Raw genomic sequence first — 19,057 nt, 5'->3', positions numbered from 1 at the left:
GAGGCAGACTCCCTCGGTTAAGTACTGACCTGAACTCAAGAAAGCCAGTAACAGAGAGGGAGGACTGATGACCAAAGGGATTAAGACTGGGCTGGTTTAACCCCCAGAAACAGCTGACCTGACAAAGGTTAACTCTTGAATCCCAGGCATCAGCCTGGGAATCCAGCATGGGACTGATCAAGACCCCCTGAATGTGGGTGTCAGTGAGGAGGCCTAGGTAATCTATTGAGCCTTGGACAGCAGATCAGTACCCATCCCAAGTATACACATGGACTTTGGACTCCCATCCAACAATGTGAGGTGCACTCTCACCCTGAACTCTTGGGGAAGGGTCTAGGCCCTGCCCTATATGAAATGACAGACTATGGACACCCCATGGAGGGCCTCACCCTCCCTGGGGAAATGAGGGGATAATGGGGGGGTTGAGGGGAGGGCATGGGAGGAGGGGAGGGAAAGGGAGAGGGACCTGGAACTGACTTGTTCTAAGCAACCTTGTTTCTAATCTAAATTTAAACTGAAAAATAAATAAATAAATAAAAATAAAAAGATATTTGCCATAAATATATTATTTTTTTGCAATATTAATGAAGGCAACCTGGAAAATTAGATTAAAATTAAGATAATATCGTCACTGACTGCAAAGTATTTCTAAAGTTGTTTTCAAAAAGCCTTAAAATACATGGTACTTAAGGACCTGAAAAGATGGCTCAGAGGTTAAGAGCACTGACTGCTCTTCCTAGAGGTCCTGAGTTCAATTCCCAGGAACACGTGGTGGCTCTCAGCCACATATAATAGGATCTGATGCTCTCTTCTGATCTGCAGGGATACATGCAGAGCATTCATATTCATAAAATATAAATGCAATAAAATACATGGTACTTTAGTTAGCTTAAGGACTATAATTATTTCATAGTCACTAGGAGGCTTTATATTAAAAAAAGATCTAAAAGTGAGAACTTGGTTAGACTTTCCAAAGGTTTTTGTTGTCGTTTTTTCCTAATTTTCACCAGCCTCCTGTTTCTAACACTGTTTATGGAAAAGTAGTGCCACCCATGACTGAAACTTCTAATATATGTGTGTGTGTATATATATTATATATATATATATATAATTCTTCGGTCAGTTTTGCAGGATCTGAAATCTGTAGTCTACTACTATTAGGAATTAAACTTGAATAAAGCTCTGGTGCCACCATGTGCCATCACATCTGTGTCCAAGGATGAAGTACTCGATCCCTCAGTCTCAACTCCCTCCTTCCTTTCTCTGTCCTGTCTGTCTTAGTTGCTGTTCTATGGCTGTGAAGAGACAGCGTGACCAAGGCAGCTCGATTTTTTTAAGCATTTAATTAAGGGCTTTCTTATAGTTTTAGAGGCTTAGTCCATTGTCATCACGGTGAGAAGCTGACAGGCATGGTCCTTGAGGCAGCAGCTGAGAGATTTGCATCGTGATCTGTTGGCAGCAGAGAGATTTGCATCGTGATCTCTTGGTAGCAGACAGAGAGACACGAGGCCTGTGTAGGTTTTGAAACCTCAAAGCCCATCTCCAGTGACACACTTCAAGAAGACCAGACCTATTCCAACAAAGCCACACTTCGAATCCCTTCCAATCAGTTCTACTCCCGGGGTAACTAAACATTCAAATATGTCTGTGGGGGCCATTTTCATTCAAACCACACTCCCTTTGTCCTTCTGCCCCTCCCTCTCTGTGGAAAGGGTCCTAGGTTCCCCTAAAATGACATTGCAGCAAATTATAGACTCTTGGATATCTAACATTTTTTTCAGCTTAATTTTTTAAAGTTCCTCAACATTTTGGTATATTTTGAATTTGCCTAAACTCATATTTCCATTCATGTTTCTTCATTCCATCCTGAGACTTGAACCTTTGTGAAGCTTGTGGTTGTTTTAAGTAAGGTACACTGCGAACTGTGTATTCATAACAGGTTCTTTGCATTCTAGGAGGTTATCAGCAGGGACGAGGCACCTTCACGGTCATTTCTATTACAATATGCAAAAATGGGGAGAGGAAAGGGGCGACTAGTGAGCGATTTTTAACGTGTGTGGGGGATGTGCACGTCAAATCCTCAGATACTGACAGCTGATCAAAGCTGAAGTGATTGTTGCATGGAGAAGGACCCATTAACAGGACATGCTTCGATCACAGTTCCTCCCTGACCCTGCACAACTGTACGTACATTTTTTTTGTCAAAAGGAAAAAAAATAATAAATGAAGGACAAATGTGTTGGTTCCTTTTTGAGTGGAAAACAAGACTCAGCCAAGACTCCCATTCAGGTGTTACTTATAAAAATTTAAGAGTTTGCCCGATTAGCCTCAGTTTGCAGGGAAATCCCTATCCTTTTCTTTAAACAACCCTCTATAGATTCCTCACATAGAACAAAGTGTGTGCAACCTAGAAAAAGTTAAGATTGTCATTCATTGTTGGATGTGGTGGCATGTAGTGGCATCTTGCCAGTGAACTAGTAGTGGTGGCCACACCCTTTGGGTATGGCTTCAGGTGCAGAGGTGACCCCATTATCAGGTAGAGGAGAGGCTGGCTCAAACTCTCTTGGGTTTCGGGGAGCATTGGAAGGGCATAGATGGTATCTTCTGGAGCAGGAAGCCCAAGGTGGTTATTTACTACTATCTGTGTAAGTGCTTCCCTAATAAATACCTATTTATCATTTATCTTATGTCTGGTGGACTCATTTAAATCCCACCTTGGGTAACACATGGTTTTAATCACAGCACTAGGGAGGCAGAGCTGGGAGATCTCTATGAGTTAGAGGACAGCCTGGTCTGGTCTACATAGTGAGTTTCAGGCCAGCTAGGGCTACAGATTAAGACCCTGTCTTTTTCCTTTCTTCCTTCCTTTCCTTTTGCCACTTCATTTAGAATTATTGCCAGATTATGGAATTGAAACGCAAAATACCAAAAAGTACATTCCGAAAATACCAGTGGGTTTCTTTCTATTAAAGCTTATAAGTAAAATCTTTTCTCCCATCTTTTTTTAAAATTTAAATTAGAAACAAGCTTGTTTTACATGTCAATCCCAGCTCCCTCTCCCTCCCCTCATCCCTTGTCCCCGCCCCCCACTAACCCCCTATCCCATCCCCTTTCTGCTCCCCAGGGAGGGTGAGACCTTCTCTGGGGATCTTCAAAGTCTGTCATATCATTTGGAGCAGGGTCTAGGCCTTTCCCTGTGTGTCTAGGCTAAGAGAGTATCCCCCTATGTGGAATGGGCTCCCAAAGTCCATTTGTATGCTAGGGATAAATACTGATTCACTATCAGAGGCCCCACAGATTGCCGTGGCCTCCTCACTGACACCCACATTCAAGGGGTCTGAATCAGTCCTGTGCTGGTTTACCAGCTATCAGTCTGGGGTCCATGAGCTCCCCCTTGTTCAGGTCAGCTGCTTCTGTGGGTTTCTCCAGCCTGGTCTTGACCCCTTTGCTCATCACTCCTCTCTCTCTGCAACTAAATTCCAGAGTTCAGTTCAGTGTTTAGCTGTGGGTGTCTGCCTCTGCTTCCATCAGCCACTGGATGGAGGCTCTAGGATGACATACAAGGTAGTCATCAGTCACATTATTGGGGAAGAGCATTCAAGGCAACCTCTCCACTATTGCTTAGATTGTTAGTTAGGGTCATCCTTGTAGATTTCTGGACATTTCCCTAGTGCCAGATTTCTCTTTAAACCTATAATGGCTCCCTCTATCATGGTTTTTCTTGCTCTCTTCTATTCTTCCCCTGACTCAACCTTCCTGCTCCCTCATGTCCTCCTCTCCCCTTCTCTTCTCTCCTTCTCTTTCTCCTAGCGCCCTCTCCCCTCCCCCATGCTCCCAATTTGCTCAGGAGATCTTGTCCCTTTCCCCTTTTCCAGGGAATCATATATGTCTCTCTTAGGGTCCTTCTTGTTTCCTAGCTTCTCTGGAGGTGTGAATTGTAGGCTGGTAATATTTGCTCTATGTCTAAAATCCATATATGAGTGAGTACATACCATGTTTGTCTTTTTGTGACTGGGTTACCTCACTCAGGATGGTTTCTTCTAGTGTCATCCATTTGCCCGTGAATTTTAAGATTTTTTCTCACCCCCCCGTTTAAGTAAAACAACGCTGTGAGTTTTAACACTACTTTAAATTGTTTTGAAATTTCATCAACTTTTAATGTTTGTCTGTTTTTGTTTTTTTAAAGAAAAGTAAATAAAACCACAAATATAAGGAACCACTTTCCTTGTGCCTCAGGCACTGTTCAAGAACTGTTATTTAACAACAATGTTAAACATAACATTTTGGCTCCTTAAGTATTTTTTGAATTAACTTTGGTTTAACATATTAACAAATCCAGATCATCTAGGTTTGTTTTTGTTTGTTTTGTGACAGGGTTTTTATGTATTGTTTTGGAGGCTGTCCTGAAACTCTATAGACCAGGCTGGCCTTGAACTCACAGAGATCCGCCTGCCTCTGCCTCCCCAGAGCTGGGATTAAAGGCGTGCGCTACCAACGCCCAGCCAGGTTACCTGGTTTTTGACAGCCCTTCAAATTGACCATTTTAGCTCCTCTGTCTTAATTCTCCAATCTTTTTTTACTGCATTAGGAAACTTGGGTCGGCTTTACTACTCCAAGGGTGGAACTATGTTCTATTTCACTTATCTTGCTCCCCTCTCTCATCAAATAATTTCAGTTCAGGGCTGGGGACCTGGTTCAGGGGAAGAGTTTGGTCAGGGCGCCGCTATGCCCAGTGACCAGCGGAAAAGAAAAACTGTCATTCTCACCCTCCCCCCGTCCACTGTCTGCTAAAATTTCCTTAAAATACAAGTTTTCTCATTTGTTCAGTTATTCTAAACCCCTATGGGTGGAGCTCAATCAGGGGAGGGAAAAAAAAAAAAGAAAAACATTTACTCCGGTGACGTTGTTGATCCACGCACTTCCGCCTGGCAAGAAGGTCCGGGAACTTCTAAGTCGAGGGGCTGGGGGGGTCGTGTTTCCCTCGATGTCAGCCGGCAGCGTTTCCGTGGCGCACACCATGGACTTCCTGTTTCTCCCGCGCCTATCGCGAGCTTTGCGGGCTCTGCTCGCCGGAAGCGAGCCTCTGGCAGGGTTGCCTGTCGTCGGGAGCTGCGCGTCAGGTGAGGCCAGGGAGGGGGGAGGTGGGCGCCGAGCCGTTCGTCCCCGGCGCGCGGAGGAGGCGGGCGGCTCCTGCCGGGGGGTCTCAGGGTCCCCGCGGCTCCCCGTGGTGCCTGCGAGCGGCGGCGGCAGCAGCTGCTTATCCCCCGGACCAGGCAGGGGCGCGGGTGGGCATGCTCGGCGTTGACGGCATCAGGGACAGCGCTTTTTATATTGTTATTGTTATTATTATTATTATTATTATTATTATTATTATTATTATTATTATTCTGCGACGGCGTTTGTAGTTGAGTCCTTTAATGGCAGCGTTTATTGATCCCTTAACTGTCTGGCTGCAGACAGTTTAGGGGTTTAGAATAACTGAGCAAATTAGAACACTCCTCCTAGGAGGACTTGTATTTTAAATTTTAGCACACATTGGATTGGAAGTGAGAGTAACAGGTTTTCTTCTTCTTTTTTTTTTTTTTTAACCTCCCTGTTGCTTATTGGACGGAGCAGTCAGTTGAGGTCCAAAGCCACAGGGTTTCTTTTGCCTGGTTCTGTTTTTGATTTTTAGAAGGAAAGAGGAAATGCCCGAATGTGCTAAGATGTGGTTGCAAATTGGGTGCACATGGAATTGAATGCATTTTGGAATCTAGGGCTAGTGAGGTATAATGTAATGTTATATTTATCTTTTCTCTCTTTTTTTTCTTCTTCAGGAGAACTCTAAAGGTTAGAGAAACAGAAGCCATGTTTCGAAGACCTGTGTTACAGGTAGTGGTGTTTCTTCTTTAGTAAGTGCTTGGCTGTGTTTTCATCTGTAGTCATTGGGTTTCTTGTCTTATCTTTTTTTTGAGATAGCATCTTTTGCACCGCGGGCGCTCTTGAGACTCCCTGTTAGGCTGAGGAGGACCAAGAACGTCAGATCCTCCTGCCTCTGCTTTCCCAGTGCTGGTGATTCAGGCCTGCACCACCGTAACTGGCTTCTCTGTCATTTCCCATGTGGCTCTGGTTCCTTTCCTGAGGTTGTCCTCTGCTCTGGCCAGCCGTAAGCGCGCCTGGGTTACCGCTTTCCTCATGGTAGCGCTGGGTACCACCCGTTTGTAAATTCGGATGTAAAGTCTTGGTTAAGACTAACAAGTCAAATTCTTACTTGTCATCTCCATCGTACTCTCAAGTTGATCTAACCCTAAGTCTCTACTTTAGTCTACACGTGCTTGCAGCCAAATGTGAAGTAAAAGTTTGCACTTTGAGAGTATTGAAGTAACCCATTCCTTCTTTCTGCTTTTCTACTAGGTGGTGATTGGTGTGTGTGCGCGCCTAACTTGAGGCATATTGTTGTTACGTAACATATAATGAGCTCTGATTCTTCTGATCCCACAGATTAGTATTTTCTGTGATTATAACATAAGAACTGATTGGCAGTTTGATCCCATATTTGCCGAAACATCTTATTGTATCTACCCTGAGTGATATAGTGTTCTGTAGCTAAGATAACTCCAGGAATGGATGTTTATTAGAGTGATATGGAGAGAGCAGGCCATTATTAAAAGACAGGGAAGGAGACAGGTCCACAACAGGGAGTTTTTTAAAAGCTAGGTTGAGAAATGGTGTGGTAACCTGGCACCTCAGAACTACAACCCTGTCCGAGTCCTTATTTGCATGGAGAGATTGCATAATGAAATTACCGACTCAGCAGCCCTCACAGGCCTGAGCCACAGCCAGCTGAGGTGACCCTCCTTCTGTGGTAGGAGTTTTATGCCAGGAAACCACCTTCAAAGTGGCTTCACTAACAGGGTGAGAACTTCACTGGGGGGCATCGACCTCAGCCCACTGCTTGAAGCCTTAAGTATTAACCGTCTAGCTAGCCAGCTGCTTCCTGCAGGGTCCTGAATAAATTTCTTTCTGTTGTTTTCTCTGAGATGGTAATGCTTTGGCCTGCCAGCCTCCTTCTCTCCTGTGTGGCAGATCCACTAGGGAAATGTGTCTCTCTTAGAATGTGTCTAGCTCTCTGAACTCGAGTGTAGGGATGCGTACTCTTCTTACCTCTGTGGTGACCATAGGACAGAATGTCTTCAAGATAGCAGCAGAGGGCAAGGTGGAAAACGACGTGGTGTCAGACAGCCCTGAGTTCTAAGTCATAAATTACCACTTCATTCCTCCTGGACGGGTGACATACTCTCTGAGCTTAATGCTCCTTGGTTCTAAGGTGGAGATGATATGACATCGTGTCCATGGTTAGTTTAGGATTAAGTGATAGTAGGTAATTTTCTTAGCGTATTAAGTGGTGCTGGTTTTTTGTCTGTGAATATCCTTTTTTCAGTAAATGGAACTTCATAGCCAGACCTTTGAACTATATTTTTTACACTGCTTTCCTTTTCTTTTTCTTTGTTTTTGTTTTTTGTTTTTCCTTAGTTGTACTGAAAGAGTGAAATACTCCACTATTCTGCAGGACCAAGCTTACTGTAGAAGCTGTTGACTTTTGCAGCAGCCTCAGAAACCAGTGCTACCATCTTTGCTCATTTAAAGGAAACACTCTAGGACTGTCATTAGAGATGTCCTAGTCCTTAGGAACTTTGAACAGCCAATCAGGGAAAAGGGTGTTACTATAGACCTTGTAAGTTTTATCCACAGTGCCGATTTCAAGGTCAGAAAGATGTGCAGCAAATGCAAGGGATATATTGTTTTGTTATCATTTAACCAATTTCTCATTGTCTACATTTGAGAGTGAGGCTTAATATACTGATTGTATTCTAAATATCCTAATACTTGTTTGATAATCGCTTTTTGTGTTTACTTAGTTGATTTCTGACTTATATTGATTAGAAAGCACTGATTTCTTTCTATTCCCCCTTTCTGCCCCAGTCTCCTTTGCTGTCCTTTCCTGGGACCTGTAGGGACTAACGATTAGATGGTGGATTAGTATGAGAAGGCCTTCTGTTGGCGTCTTTCTTTCCTAAACCATTTAAAGCTGCATTATGTCTTTGCTCTCCTCTAGGTGTTTCAGCAGTTTGTAAGACATGAGTCTGAAGTGGCCAGCAGTTTGGTTCTTGAAAGATGTAAGTTTACAGTGCTATTTACAATACTCTGCTAGTGATCTCCAAGTTCTATAGAGCTGTGGGCTCTGTTTAACAATGCCACCCATTAAACCTTTGTCATTTTACTCTTGTGCCTCTGTTTGTGAGGAACTAGTAGAGAAAGAACTTAGAGTCCAGATATCCCCGCCACTGTCCTGCCCAGTCCCTCACGACTGTGGTATACAGCATGTGAAGGATAACTTCCTCACAGAAAGCTTTTTGTAATAGAGGTTCTCTTAAATCTCAGATTTGTTCTTTTTTTTTTTTAAAGATTATTTTCATTTAATTTGCATTGGCATTTTGCCTGCATGTATATCTGTGTGAGGGGTGTCAGATTTTGGAGTTACAGACAGGTATGAGCTGCCATATGGGTGCTGGGAATTGAACCCGGGTCCTCTGGAAGAACAGCCGGTGCTCTTAACCACTGGGCCATCTCTCCAGCCCCTCAGATTTGTTCTTAAAATTTGTTTTGTGGGGCTGTTTTCTTTCTTCTTGTCAATCCTTTCTCCCTTCCCAGCCTACCTTTACTCCCCCTTTTAACTTGTTGATTTTCTGGCTTGAGTTTTTCATAATGCTGTTCATTCTGCGGATGTTTCTGTCAGTCTCAAGTGTGGGTTGATCCTGTGTGGCTTTCTGGCTGCTATAATGGTGACTTAGCAGTAGATAGCTGTTTCTTAGAGCTCTGCAGGCTGGAAGGCCAAGGTCTGACTGTCAGCATAGTGGAGGGTGGTTGCCCTCTCACTCCTGTCTGTTTATGGTGGCGGTGGGGTAGTGGCTGCCCTGGTCTCTTTCTTTCCTGATAGGGACACTTAATTCTGTCATGGAGGCTTTACCGTCATGACCTCATCTAACCCTAATTCCCGACACAAGGCTCGCCTGCAGATGCTGTCACACTGGAAGTCAGAGTGCTGAGGCAGCATAAATGTGTAGTCACCAGCAGGCGCTCAGCCTCACTTCTTTTCCGCTTTGTATTTCAGCTATGAATCGTGTTCAGTTACTTGGGCGAGTCGGTCAGGACCCCGTCATGAGGCAGGTGGAAGGAAAAAACCCAGTCACGATATTTTCCTTGGCAACCAATGAGATGTGGCGGTCGGGAGACAATGAAACATACCAAATGGGTGAGTATAAAAGGCTGTAGTTTTTATTTTATCAGCCATGAGCAGGCATGGTCACTGCTTACCTAACATCAGAAATGCTACTTATAGATGAAGTCAGTTTTCACTAGTTCTGTTCTTTCTAGAAATTGTAAGCTTGTTTTTCCGAGACATGTTCTGCGCTGTTGACATTTGTATTGTCTGCTGGCCTCTGTAACCCCATTTCCTATATCTGGTGTTGTAGGTGACGTCAGTCAAAAGACAACATGGCACAGAATATCGGTGTTTCGACCGGGCCTCAGAGATGTGGCGTATCAGTACGTGAAAAAGGGGTAAGTTAGTGAAAGGGTGTTTGGGTTGAAAGGCTTAAAGAATCGACAACAAACGTTCTCGTCTGCCTTTTCCTTAAGTACTGACATTTAATGTATGTGTTCCTTAATATGATGCTCGTGGGAAGTCTCGGTTTTAGGGTTTGGGCAAACAGCATCTGTACGTAAATGGAGTAAATGAGGCTGCAGCATGTGTTTTTGCAGAGCATCTATAGCACATGTCTCTAGGAGATTCTGTGCCTGTGACCTGGGAGACGGAGGTCACATCTGGCCTCTGAGCAACCGCAGGATGTCTTTGGAGAACCTGGAGTATTTGATGTCTGATGTACTAGGTTATTATGGTAGTGTTTACAGTAGTTATTTTATATTTGATATTTTCTTTAGACTCCGTAATTCCCATTTGAAATGCTCAGATTTATTATGTATTAGAAGTGTCTTTTCTGAATGCATAAAATGACAAGAGAATGTTTTTATGGATGTACTTCTATTTAGAAATGTACTTAATTGTGGATCTAAAATATTTCAGGTAAAATAGTTTCATCAGTGACTAGAATTTCAATTTCTTTTCATAGTTATTTACCTTTTCTTCATGTGTGTATGAATATGTGAAGATACATATAAACACACAGGATATTTGAAGGAAAATATTAGCAGTTTCATTTATGGTGTGTGTGTTGTGTGTGTGAGAGAGAGACAGAGAGAGACTGACTGACTAGGCATTGAACTCTGGGTCTTGTATATATCTTGTGACTGCTGTATCACAGAGTCACATTTCCTGTACTTGGAAAGTTTTAAATTTGAGGTAGGGTCTCACTGAGTTGCCTAGGTGGGCCTAAAACTTGTAACCCCTGGCTTTAGATGCCTGTCTTTTGGTTGCAGGAAGGTACTAGCATGCCTGAGTAACATTGTCCTTCATAACTAGATTGTGCATTAATACTCTCAATTTTGAAACTGGAGCGTGTCAGCAAAAGTGCCGCTGTTTCATGTCCCGCGTGCACGTGTTCCCTGTGTCCTGACTCGTGAGGCAGGGTTAGAGTCTTCAGACAAAGACTTCATTTTCTTTATTTCAGGGCTCGTGTATTTGTGGAGGGGAAAGTGGACTATGGCGAATACATGGATAAAAATAACGTGAGGCGGCAGGCCACCACAATCATAGCTGGTAAGAGGGTGGTTGTTGGTCTTCACCCGAAGCTCAGCGCGCTGTGAGCAGCCTCGACCGGGCCGTAAGTGCCCGTGCCGTCCGGACTGCAGGGACTCACCAGAGGAGTTTTATAGTTTTCGTTTTACTGTTGGCTAAGACTGTCTACATTCATTTCCTCTCACTGTCTCTGTCTATTACACACTTAGTTCAGGAGGAACTTGGAGTAGAGTGTACAATGGAGGTGCCCATGCCAGTGCGTGCTGTTAAAAGCCTCGGAAGAATTTCATTTAGTGTTTTTTATACAAGGGCAGGCACATGTCAAGGCAGTTGTAGAAATGTGATATTAGGCTGGGCGGTGGTGGTGCACGCCTTTAACCCCAGCACTCGGGAGGCAGAGGCAGGCGGATCTCTGTGAGTTTGAGGCCAAGCTGGACCGACAGCCTGGAAAACAATACAGAGAAACCCTGTCTCATAAAACCAAAAAAAAAAAAAAAAGAAAGAAAGAAAGAAAGAAATGTGATGTTAGGAATTTGTGATTCTTACAAAACTTTGAAACCTAAGGTGCAACAACTTCGTTTGAAATTTTGAACAAAATATAAAATAGACCATATAAACAGAAAGCTTGTGGAGACTGAAATACAGTATGGAGAGGTCAAGTTTCTGAAGGTTTTAGAGGAATTTTAGAAACAATACAGCTGTTTATAGATCCATAAGTTAACATGAAAAAATGTTTTTTTGTATAAAACTATATGTAGATTAATGAAATTTAGAAACCTAAATTCTTAGTACTTGCTGGACAAATTAATGTTAAAATGAAAATTAAATGTTATTAAAATACATCTCTTAGGGAGACATTTTTATTCTTGAATAAGTTGCTAGAAGAGTGAGGAAATCTCAGTGTAGTTATTTTGTTTTTATTGATAGAAACACCAAGAAGCCTGCTTTTGTGGGTAGGAGTGAGAAAAGCTTACTGCGGGTTCTTAGCGTTTGTGAACTGCTAAGATGTGCTACAATTGAGTGACACCACTAAAGACTGTTGTGTGGCGTGTGTGAGGAGAGTGAGGTAACCTTGGTGCTCTCAGTTATCACTAATGGCTGAACTGGCTCATGGGGCCAGTTCTTTTCTTCAGGGATCAGCTGGAAGGGATATTGTTCTATTTTACTCATAAATTTTAACTGGTATCCATGAAAGAAAGGTGCTTTTTAAAAAAAAGTAATACTCTATTTCACCCAATGTTGGTTGAGATTATTGTCACATTTTTCCCCCTTTTATTCCTTTATTTTTTTTGGTTTTTCAAGACAGGGTTTCTCTGTGACTTTGGAGGCTGTCCTGGAACTAGCTCTTGTAGACCAGGCTGGCCTCAAACTCACAGAGATCCGCCTGCTTCTGCCTTCCGAGTGCTAGGATTAAAGGCGTGCGCCACCACCGCCTGGCTTTATTGTAGCATTTTAAAAGACTAGATGTCACTGTATTCAACTTTTGTTGGATTACTCCAGCTTTCTCATAACCTAAACATTCTTTTTCAGATTTTTTTTCTTTTTCCCTTGTTCCAGTGTTTGTGTTAACTACTGTTGATATTGGTAAATTATAAGTTGTTTTAAGCAATAATCATATATTTCCCTAATAGTAGTCTTTTTTTGGAAAATATATGACTTTGAAAACCAAAATATATATTTTTTTAAACTCCATTTGTGTTCCACTATAATCCAGATTTGTAGATCAGCTTAATATTTGAATGACGGAGTTGTTACAGACTAAGCCAGGTAGAGATAGTTCACATTGTTCGGTTTCATTTTTTCTTGTCATGGTTGTTACTGGTCTGCTCGGGTACCGATAGATTTATGACTCACAGTGAAGCTGAATAGCACTCAGTGGTGCTTAACAAAGTACCTATTTGATTTCTTTTTCTGATTATATTTAACTTCTTTTAGTTTATTGTATATTAATATAATCTAAAAAGCAAGTCCTATTTCTCATGTTGCAAGCACTAGCAAATATAGAGATTAATTTTAAAAAATTAAAACATGTTTACCATCCTAAATTGTTCTTTTGTTCTGTTTTGTTTTTCAGTATTATCAACTCCTTCTGTTCATCTTGATACTGTTTTTTTTTCACCTAGGGAGCATACTTGAACTTTAAAACAGAAACAAAACACACCAGCAGATGGCACTCTTGGCTTTTCATAGTGATTTCCATTTTAATCCCCTCAACTGTCTTTAGATAATTTTATGGTTATCGAGGATCTAAAATGTTTGGAGTTATCCAAGGAATGCTACTGAACCTCTTTATCTTAGATTGTTTTAGCTAATTTTCTTTGGAATAATCAGAGCAATGCCCGATTTTGTTTGTTTTGGGATAACAATGCTTTACTTTATAATACAAACAGCTTCAGCCTGTTGTTTGTATATATTTGTTTATCTTATGCCCCTTTTGTGTACTTGTCATGAACACAGCAAAAGTTACTTAATGTTTTTGAAGTTTTGTAATACCACTCAAGGGTGTCTGTGTTGGAGGGGATTATCAAATGAAATGAAGACAGCATTCTGAAAATAACTCTTACACTTTTGTTTCTTTCCAGATAACATTATATTTCTGAGTGACCAGATAAAAGAAAAGGCGTAGAACGGATGATTCTGGTTTGATCATTGTTTGGTACAGCCTCCTTCCCAAATCATGTATAGTCTATAGTTTAAAGATAAAGATTAAAAAGTTTTATATAAAACGAGTGTGATATTTTTCCTCACTGACATATCTTCTTTTGTGTGCGTGAAATAACCCTCTGTATTTCTGGTCAGTTAGGACACTTACTAATTGCTTATTGTTTTAGGAGTGGTTTCTCTATACAAGTGTATAAAGTAATGAACTCTGAGGCTCCACCACGTGTACCGTGGCCAAGGTGTATGTGTGTTTGGAAGGCCTTCTTTTCTGCTTCACAGTTGACTGTGGTATTTCAGCCACGTGTTATCTTTTAGCCTTGTAGATCAGCAGTCTGTCCCACAGCTGTAAACACTGATGTTCCTGAGTTTACTGACTCTCCTCTGTGTACCTGCACCTGTTCTAGTGTTGGCACAAAAGACCACTCAGTGAATACTGGCAGATAAATGATCCCAAATTAAAGGAGGCCGCAGCTACTGTCTCACCTAAGCTGCCTCAGGAGTAAGCCACCTTCATATCTTGTTTTCTGGTGGTTTCACTCTAGTGTGCAGGAGACCTCTCATCAGCCCTGGAAACCAGGGCTTTCCTTTTCCAAGTTTATTTCAGCACAGTCTTGAGGGTGGAGGTGAAGGTTGTTTTTGTGGTACTGGAAATCAAACCTACAGTCTCACGTTAGGCATTCCCTCTCCTACTGAGCTACACCCACTTAAGGATCCCTTTAATACATTTGGTTTTTGCCTCCCTAGAGAGTCTGTGTATGTACAGTTAATTTTATTAAGTTTACTAGTAATGTGCCAATAAAGATTATGTAAACTCAATTTTTTTTTATTTTTTTCTTTTAAAATTTGTACCACAGTTAACCTGCAGCTTTTCAGAGGTTGGCTACTGCTCCGTCTGTTGCTTTGTTCAAGTGTTGCAAGTTCTTGGCTATATCTGTCCCATGCTACTCCCTTCTTGGTCCCCAGCCCAGCTTACGTATTTGTTCTTTGTCCTGCCAGTTGGTGCCAATTACGCTGTAAGAATTCAGCATTCATGGGCTATGCAATGGACACGTGGCTCTCTGATGCGTTTCCTGCACATGAGAACGGCCTTTCTGTACGGACAGTGCAGCTTGTGTGAAGGAAGGAGGAATTCCTCAGCTTTACCCTGTTCTTACCCAGAGGCAGTGGAAGGTTGCTGTCCTCCCCATCTGCCCATTCTTTTCTGCCACTGGGATCCCTGGTCAACACACTGCATCTTTCTGTGTTCACGCATTGAACCTGGTGGCACAGTCCTCTGTTTTGAGTGGCTGCCATGTTTTTCCTCAGCAAAGCCCTTTATATGATTCTCAACATCGTGAGGGGTTGTGTGTATTTCTGAGTGAAATTTAAACAGGGTGGAAGTGGAAAATAGCCAACTCAAAGCCAAAGCTGTTCCTGAGTCTAGAATGCAGAAATAGAGCAACATGTCCTGCAGGATCATCTATGTGAGCCCGAGACTGCCTCCTTTCCGTGTCTCGGAAAGGCTGTGATGTGGAGGCAGCGGCCGTCTCCCTCAGGCTGACTCTTCTGCCTTCCTAGTGATTTTGACTGATCCCGAGCCAATCAGATTTGCTGGAACCTAATCCCAAACATCCCCATCTTCGAGAAACTTCACTGCTTCCAGTATGAGACCCACTGCTTATTTCCATTACAATTCTCAGGCACAGAGTAGACTAGAAACTTGTAATTCTCAAGTCTGGGGTCTTCATAATTTCCTTTTTGATGTGGTTGTATCAGGCTATAAACTTAGAGAAAACTTCCCCATGAAGCTCGTTTGGGATGTTATTCGCTGTAAAATGGAAAGATGGAAGGCATGAAGAAAAGGATCAAATAGCACGCTTGTTAGGATACGCGTGTCTTAAAAGGTTGGGAAGAGAAGCAGCAAGTGCTATGACTGTATGATATTGTGTGTAGTTCTTTATACTTCCCATGTATGCTTTTAATAACACGAGTGCGTATTTTAAAATAAAGTGTGTGTGGGGCCCTAAAATCACAGAGTCAGCCCTGCTCACCCTGTAGCCAGTGGGGGCCTCACATCCTGGGAGCGATGGAGAAAACTTTTGGTACGTACATACCCCCAGCCATCTGCTCTTCAGCGTCTTACGGTTGTGGGCGTCATCTCCGTTCACCTGTAGCAGCATGTACGTGGCTCTGAAGGCTACACTTTAAAGACTGGCCAGCGTGAGACCCACTGCTTCCTTCCACAATTCTCAGACTGGATGATTAACTCACACAACTTCAGACGCCAAACATTTTCTTCCGAGGCTGTTTAGGGAGACTGGTTATCGTTGCCAACTAGGTTATAGGCTCAGCTCAATAATGAGTAAGAAAGATCCCAAGGAGTTTTCCCTTGCTCCCAAAATAGATCATCTAAGACATCTGATTAGTTTCTCCTCTACTCAGGGTGTCCTTTTGTCCCTACCCAGCTCAGGCTGGCACAGTGACACTGCTGTGCTGGCTGTTACTTGGAATGGGAATGAGAGTGAGATCATTTTGCTTGCTTTCGTTCAGGATTTGCATTCTATGCTGTGAAGACTAGTTGGCGTTAACAGCCTGACAGATCAGAGCAAAGGAACAGTGATCCCTCAGGTTAGTAAGTTACAGGGAAACCCTTGAGGCAGTGGCAACAATCGTAGTACTGACTGATGCTTCTTAGCCCATTGAATGAGTCAAATGCTATGCTGAACACATTTTTGTCATTGTTCCCTGTAACTGTTTTCCAAGAAAAAAGTGACAGCGTCATTTTGCAGATGAAATTCAGAAACACAGGTTAAAAGTGGGAGTCTGGACTCAGGTATGTGAAATACGCATTAGGGTTCTGCTCACTGGTCACCTTACACTGGGTTATGTAGCTTCAGTGTCCCACTGCTAAACCAGAGTGTCCCACTGCTAAACCGGAGTGTCCCATACAGTGTGCTTCCCAACATACTAGGAATAAGTCGTAGGTTGCAGTTAGGGAGAGACTAGGAGTGAAGGAAACGTCTCTACTCTTTACTCTCTCTTGTTAAACCTATAGAGAAACAAGTCACAGCTCCTCCACTGGCTTCTCCTGGCGGTTCCGCTTCCTTGTGTCCTTACAGGGTAGAGTTGCTGCAGGGTGTCTTCTGGCTTAGCTATCGACTTACCTAGCATGGAAACTGTCAGGAATGCTCAGGAATTTCTCAAGCTCACTTTTTAGAAACGTCATATCAAGCTGAGGTAGGACTAAGCTCCTCCTTTTGTGTTAAGGCTGAGTGAGACAACCAAGTACGGGGACTAGGTTCCCAAAAGCCAGCTCAAACGTTAGAGACGGGCCCTGACACCACTGCTTGGAGTGCCAGAGTCTGTGAGTTCCTAAAAGCCCAGGTTAGTTGTTTGTGTGGGTTCCCTTGTGATGACCTTGGCCTCCCTCCCTGGCTTGTACAATCCTTCCTCTCTTCAACAGGATTCTAGAAGCTCAGCCCACTACTTACTTTGGATCTCTGCATTTTTTTTCCCATCAGTTACTGGATGAAGGTTCTCTGATGGCAATTAGGGTAGTCACCAATCTGATTATAGGTGATGGCCAGTTCAGACATCCTCCACTATTGCTAGGAGTCTTAGCTGGGGTCATCCTTGTGGGTTTCCCTGCACCAGCTTTCTCCCTAATCCTAAAACGGCCCCACCTATCAAGACATTTATTTCATTAGTTTCCCCCTCTGTCCTGTGTGTGTGTGTGCGCGCGCACAGTTAAATATATTCCTTACAAGTTCACAAACATCTACCTTTATGTCCAAATAAATGGTTAAATCTTTGCTTACACTGCAAGTTGAAGTAAGAAAGACATCACTGATTCCACAGGTTTTTCCATTTTAACTCAGATCACAATAAATTCGGGGAGGGAGTTCGGATGTGAAAAATACACAAAACCTTAGCAGTCAGACTAAGCAAGCTTTTTTTTATTGTTTTGTTTTTATCAAGTTAAACTTCTCTTACAGTCCCTAGTGAGGAACCTTAGTAGCCCTCCTAAATGATCAGGCAGGCTAAGAATAAGCTGGGTGGTAATGCTGCATGCTTTTAATCCCAGAACTTGGAAGGCAGAGGCAGGTGGGTCTCCAGGTTTGAAGCCAGCCTGGTCTACACAGTAAGCTCCAGGACAATCAAGGTTACACAGAGAAAAGGTCTCTAGAAAAGCAAAAAGTATTGTTTTCAATCTTCCCTTGCAGATGGCAGATTGGAAAATTGAGCTGGGAGGATTTCCTAAGTGCAGAATGGTTTCTTTGCCTTGGTAGGTCTGTTAGTCTGCTCAGGCAGCCAGAATAAAATGTAGATGGGTAGTGAGAAGAGCAGATATTTCCTTTTAGCTTTGGGAACTGGAAGGCTTGAGCTTGCAGCCAGCGTGATCATTCCTGGCTGCTGACAGGTGGCTGCTGTCTTGCTGTGTTCACGTGACCCTTATTCTGTGTGCTTGCGGTATCAGAGCCCTACCTTTCCGATCTCATGTAACCTTAGTTTCCTCCTTAAAAGCCTTATCTCCAAGTACTTTTCTGTGTGGTATGTCACAAGGAAGGTAAGAAATATATGGATTTGGGGAGCAGGGACGTCATGCATTCTATAGCATTGGACTTGCAGAAAGAAAACAATTCAGTAACATTTAAAAAATAGGAACTAAAACATAGCCAACTACAGGACAAAGGATTCTTCAGTGGTGCACCAATCTTGCCATTGTGGTTTATAAATAAATACTGTGTACCAAAGGTGTGTTTAAACATTACATTTCCTTTCAAGTAGAAAGATGCGCACTCTAACAGCGTACTTGAACTAAGACTGTAGCAAGGACTGTTAATCAGAGTGTTAAGATCACGAAGAGAAAGTGATTCACAAATGCTGTGAAGACAGGTAAGAGTCATAGGAAGTCAAGCAATACCCAAATGTCAAGTTCTAAACATCACAGAAAGTTAACTTTGAAAAGACGCCTGGTAAGAATATCAGAAAGAAGTCTTCAATGAATGGATCTGTGGAGAGCTTTATAAAACCTTATTGAAACACATTAAAAAAAACACTGAAATATCATGCATATTGGAACCATGGCCATCGTTATAGTTGGAAAGAAATTTCAATTTGTAGAAATCCTTTGGGAACACAAGGCAAGCTGATGTTGAAGATGCTTTGACAAGCAAGTGCCCAAGAATAACTGACTCTTGGAGAATGAGGTAGGGGATGTGCCCTGCTAGTTACAGTTTTTGTTCACGTGTGCGTGTGGTTACTGTGAGAAATTGTTGATGTGGATACAAAGTAATGACGTAATAGAGTCCAGAAATTGATCATGCTTGTGTGGAGGCAACAGGCATTAAGAGTGGTGCGTGGCTATTCAACACATGATGCCGGGAAAATTTGTTATTCATTTCATGGTGGGGAAAAATTAGATCTTTATGCAAAATTAGTTTTTGGCTATTGAGACCTATTTGCAAAATTCAAAACTTGACAATATTTTCATGAGTTGAGGTTAAGGAATTTTTAATAAACCAACTGATTTTTTTAAGACCAGAGACACTGAACCTTATGGTCTTAAGCCTCCTTCCAGGGTGGTAGAATTCCGGCATTTTCTGTTTCTGTCTGTCCTCTTTGTAGAGAAACAAGACCTCCTATATTTTGGGTGGTTCTGTGGTTCTCTTAGGAACCATT

At 42.5% G+C, this 19,057-nt stretch overlaps 1 protein-coding gene and 1 long non-coding RNA gene across 5 annotated transcripts; one reads left to right on the top strand and one right to left on the bottom strand.

Moving 5' to 3' along the window:
* Window positions 1–1,324: 1,324 nt before the first annotated feature.
* Window positions 1,325–5,005, bottom strand: LOC121133006. Its single transcript, XR_005869725.1, has 2 exons — window positions 4,894–5,005; window positions 1,325–1,449 (listed from the first exon to the last, which is right to left on the bottom strand). It is a non-coding gene; the product is annotated as an uncharacterized LOC121133006 (long non-coding RNA).
* On the top strand, window positions 4,998–13,461 carry Ssbp1 (single stranded DNA binding protein 1). 4 transcript variants are annotated; one of them, XM_005085758.4, is made up of 7 exons: window positions 4,998–5,120; window positions 5,817–5,871; window positions 8,096–8,156; window positions 9,152–9,292; window positions 9,513–9,600; window positions 10,668–10,756; window positions 13,318–13,461. In XM_005085758.4, exons 2-7 carry the CDS (start codon window positions 5,848–5,850, stop codon window positions 13,359–13,361), a joined length of 447 nt encoding a protein of 148 aa, XP_005085815.1. In that variant the 5' UTR covers window positions 4,998–5,120; window positions 5,817–5,847; the 3' UTR covers window positions 13,362–13,461. The 4 variants fall into 4 exon arrangements, with proteins under 4 accessions (XP_005085815.1, XP_040584568.1, XP_012980485.1 ...); XM_013125031.3 differs by lacking the exon at window positions 4,998–5,120 and adding an exon at window positions 5,212–5,285; XM_040728634.1 differs by lacking the exon at window positions 8,096–8,156 and having other exon boundaries at window positions 5,054–5,120.
* The last annotated feature ends 5,596 nt before the right edge of the window (window positions 13,462–19,057 follow it).

This window comes from Mesocricetus auratus, unplaced genomic scaffold (assembly GCF_017639785.1).
Source record: "Mesocricetus auratus isolate SY011 unplaced genomic scaffold, BCM_Maur_2.0 Super-Scaffold_100019, whole genome shotgun sequence".
Classification (NCBI taxonomy): Eukaryota; Metazoa; Chordata; class Mammalia; order Rodentia; family Cricetidae; genus Mesocricetus; species Mesocricetus auratus.
The sequence above is the reverse complement of the archived record's forward strand: the minus strand, read 5'-3'. Positions and strand labels throughout refer to the sequence as shown.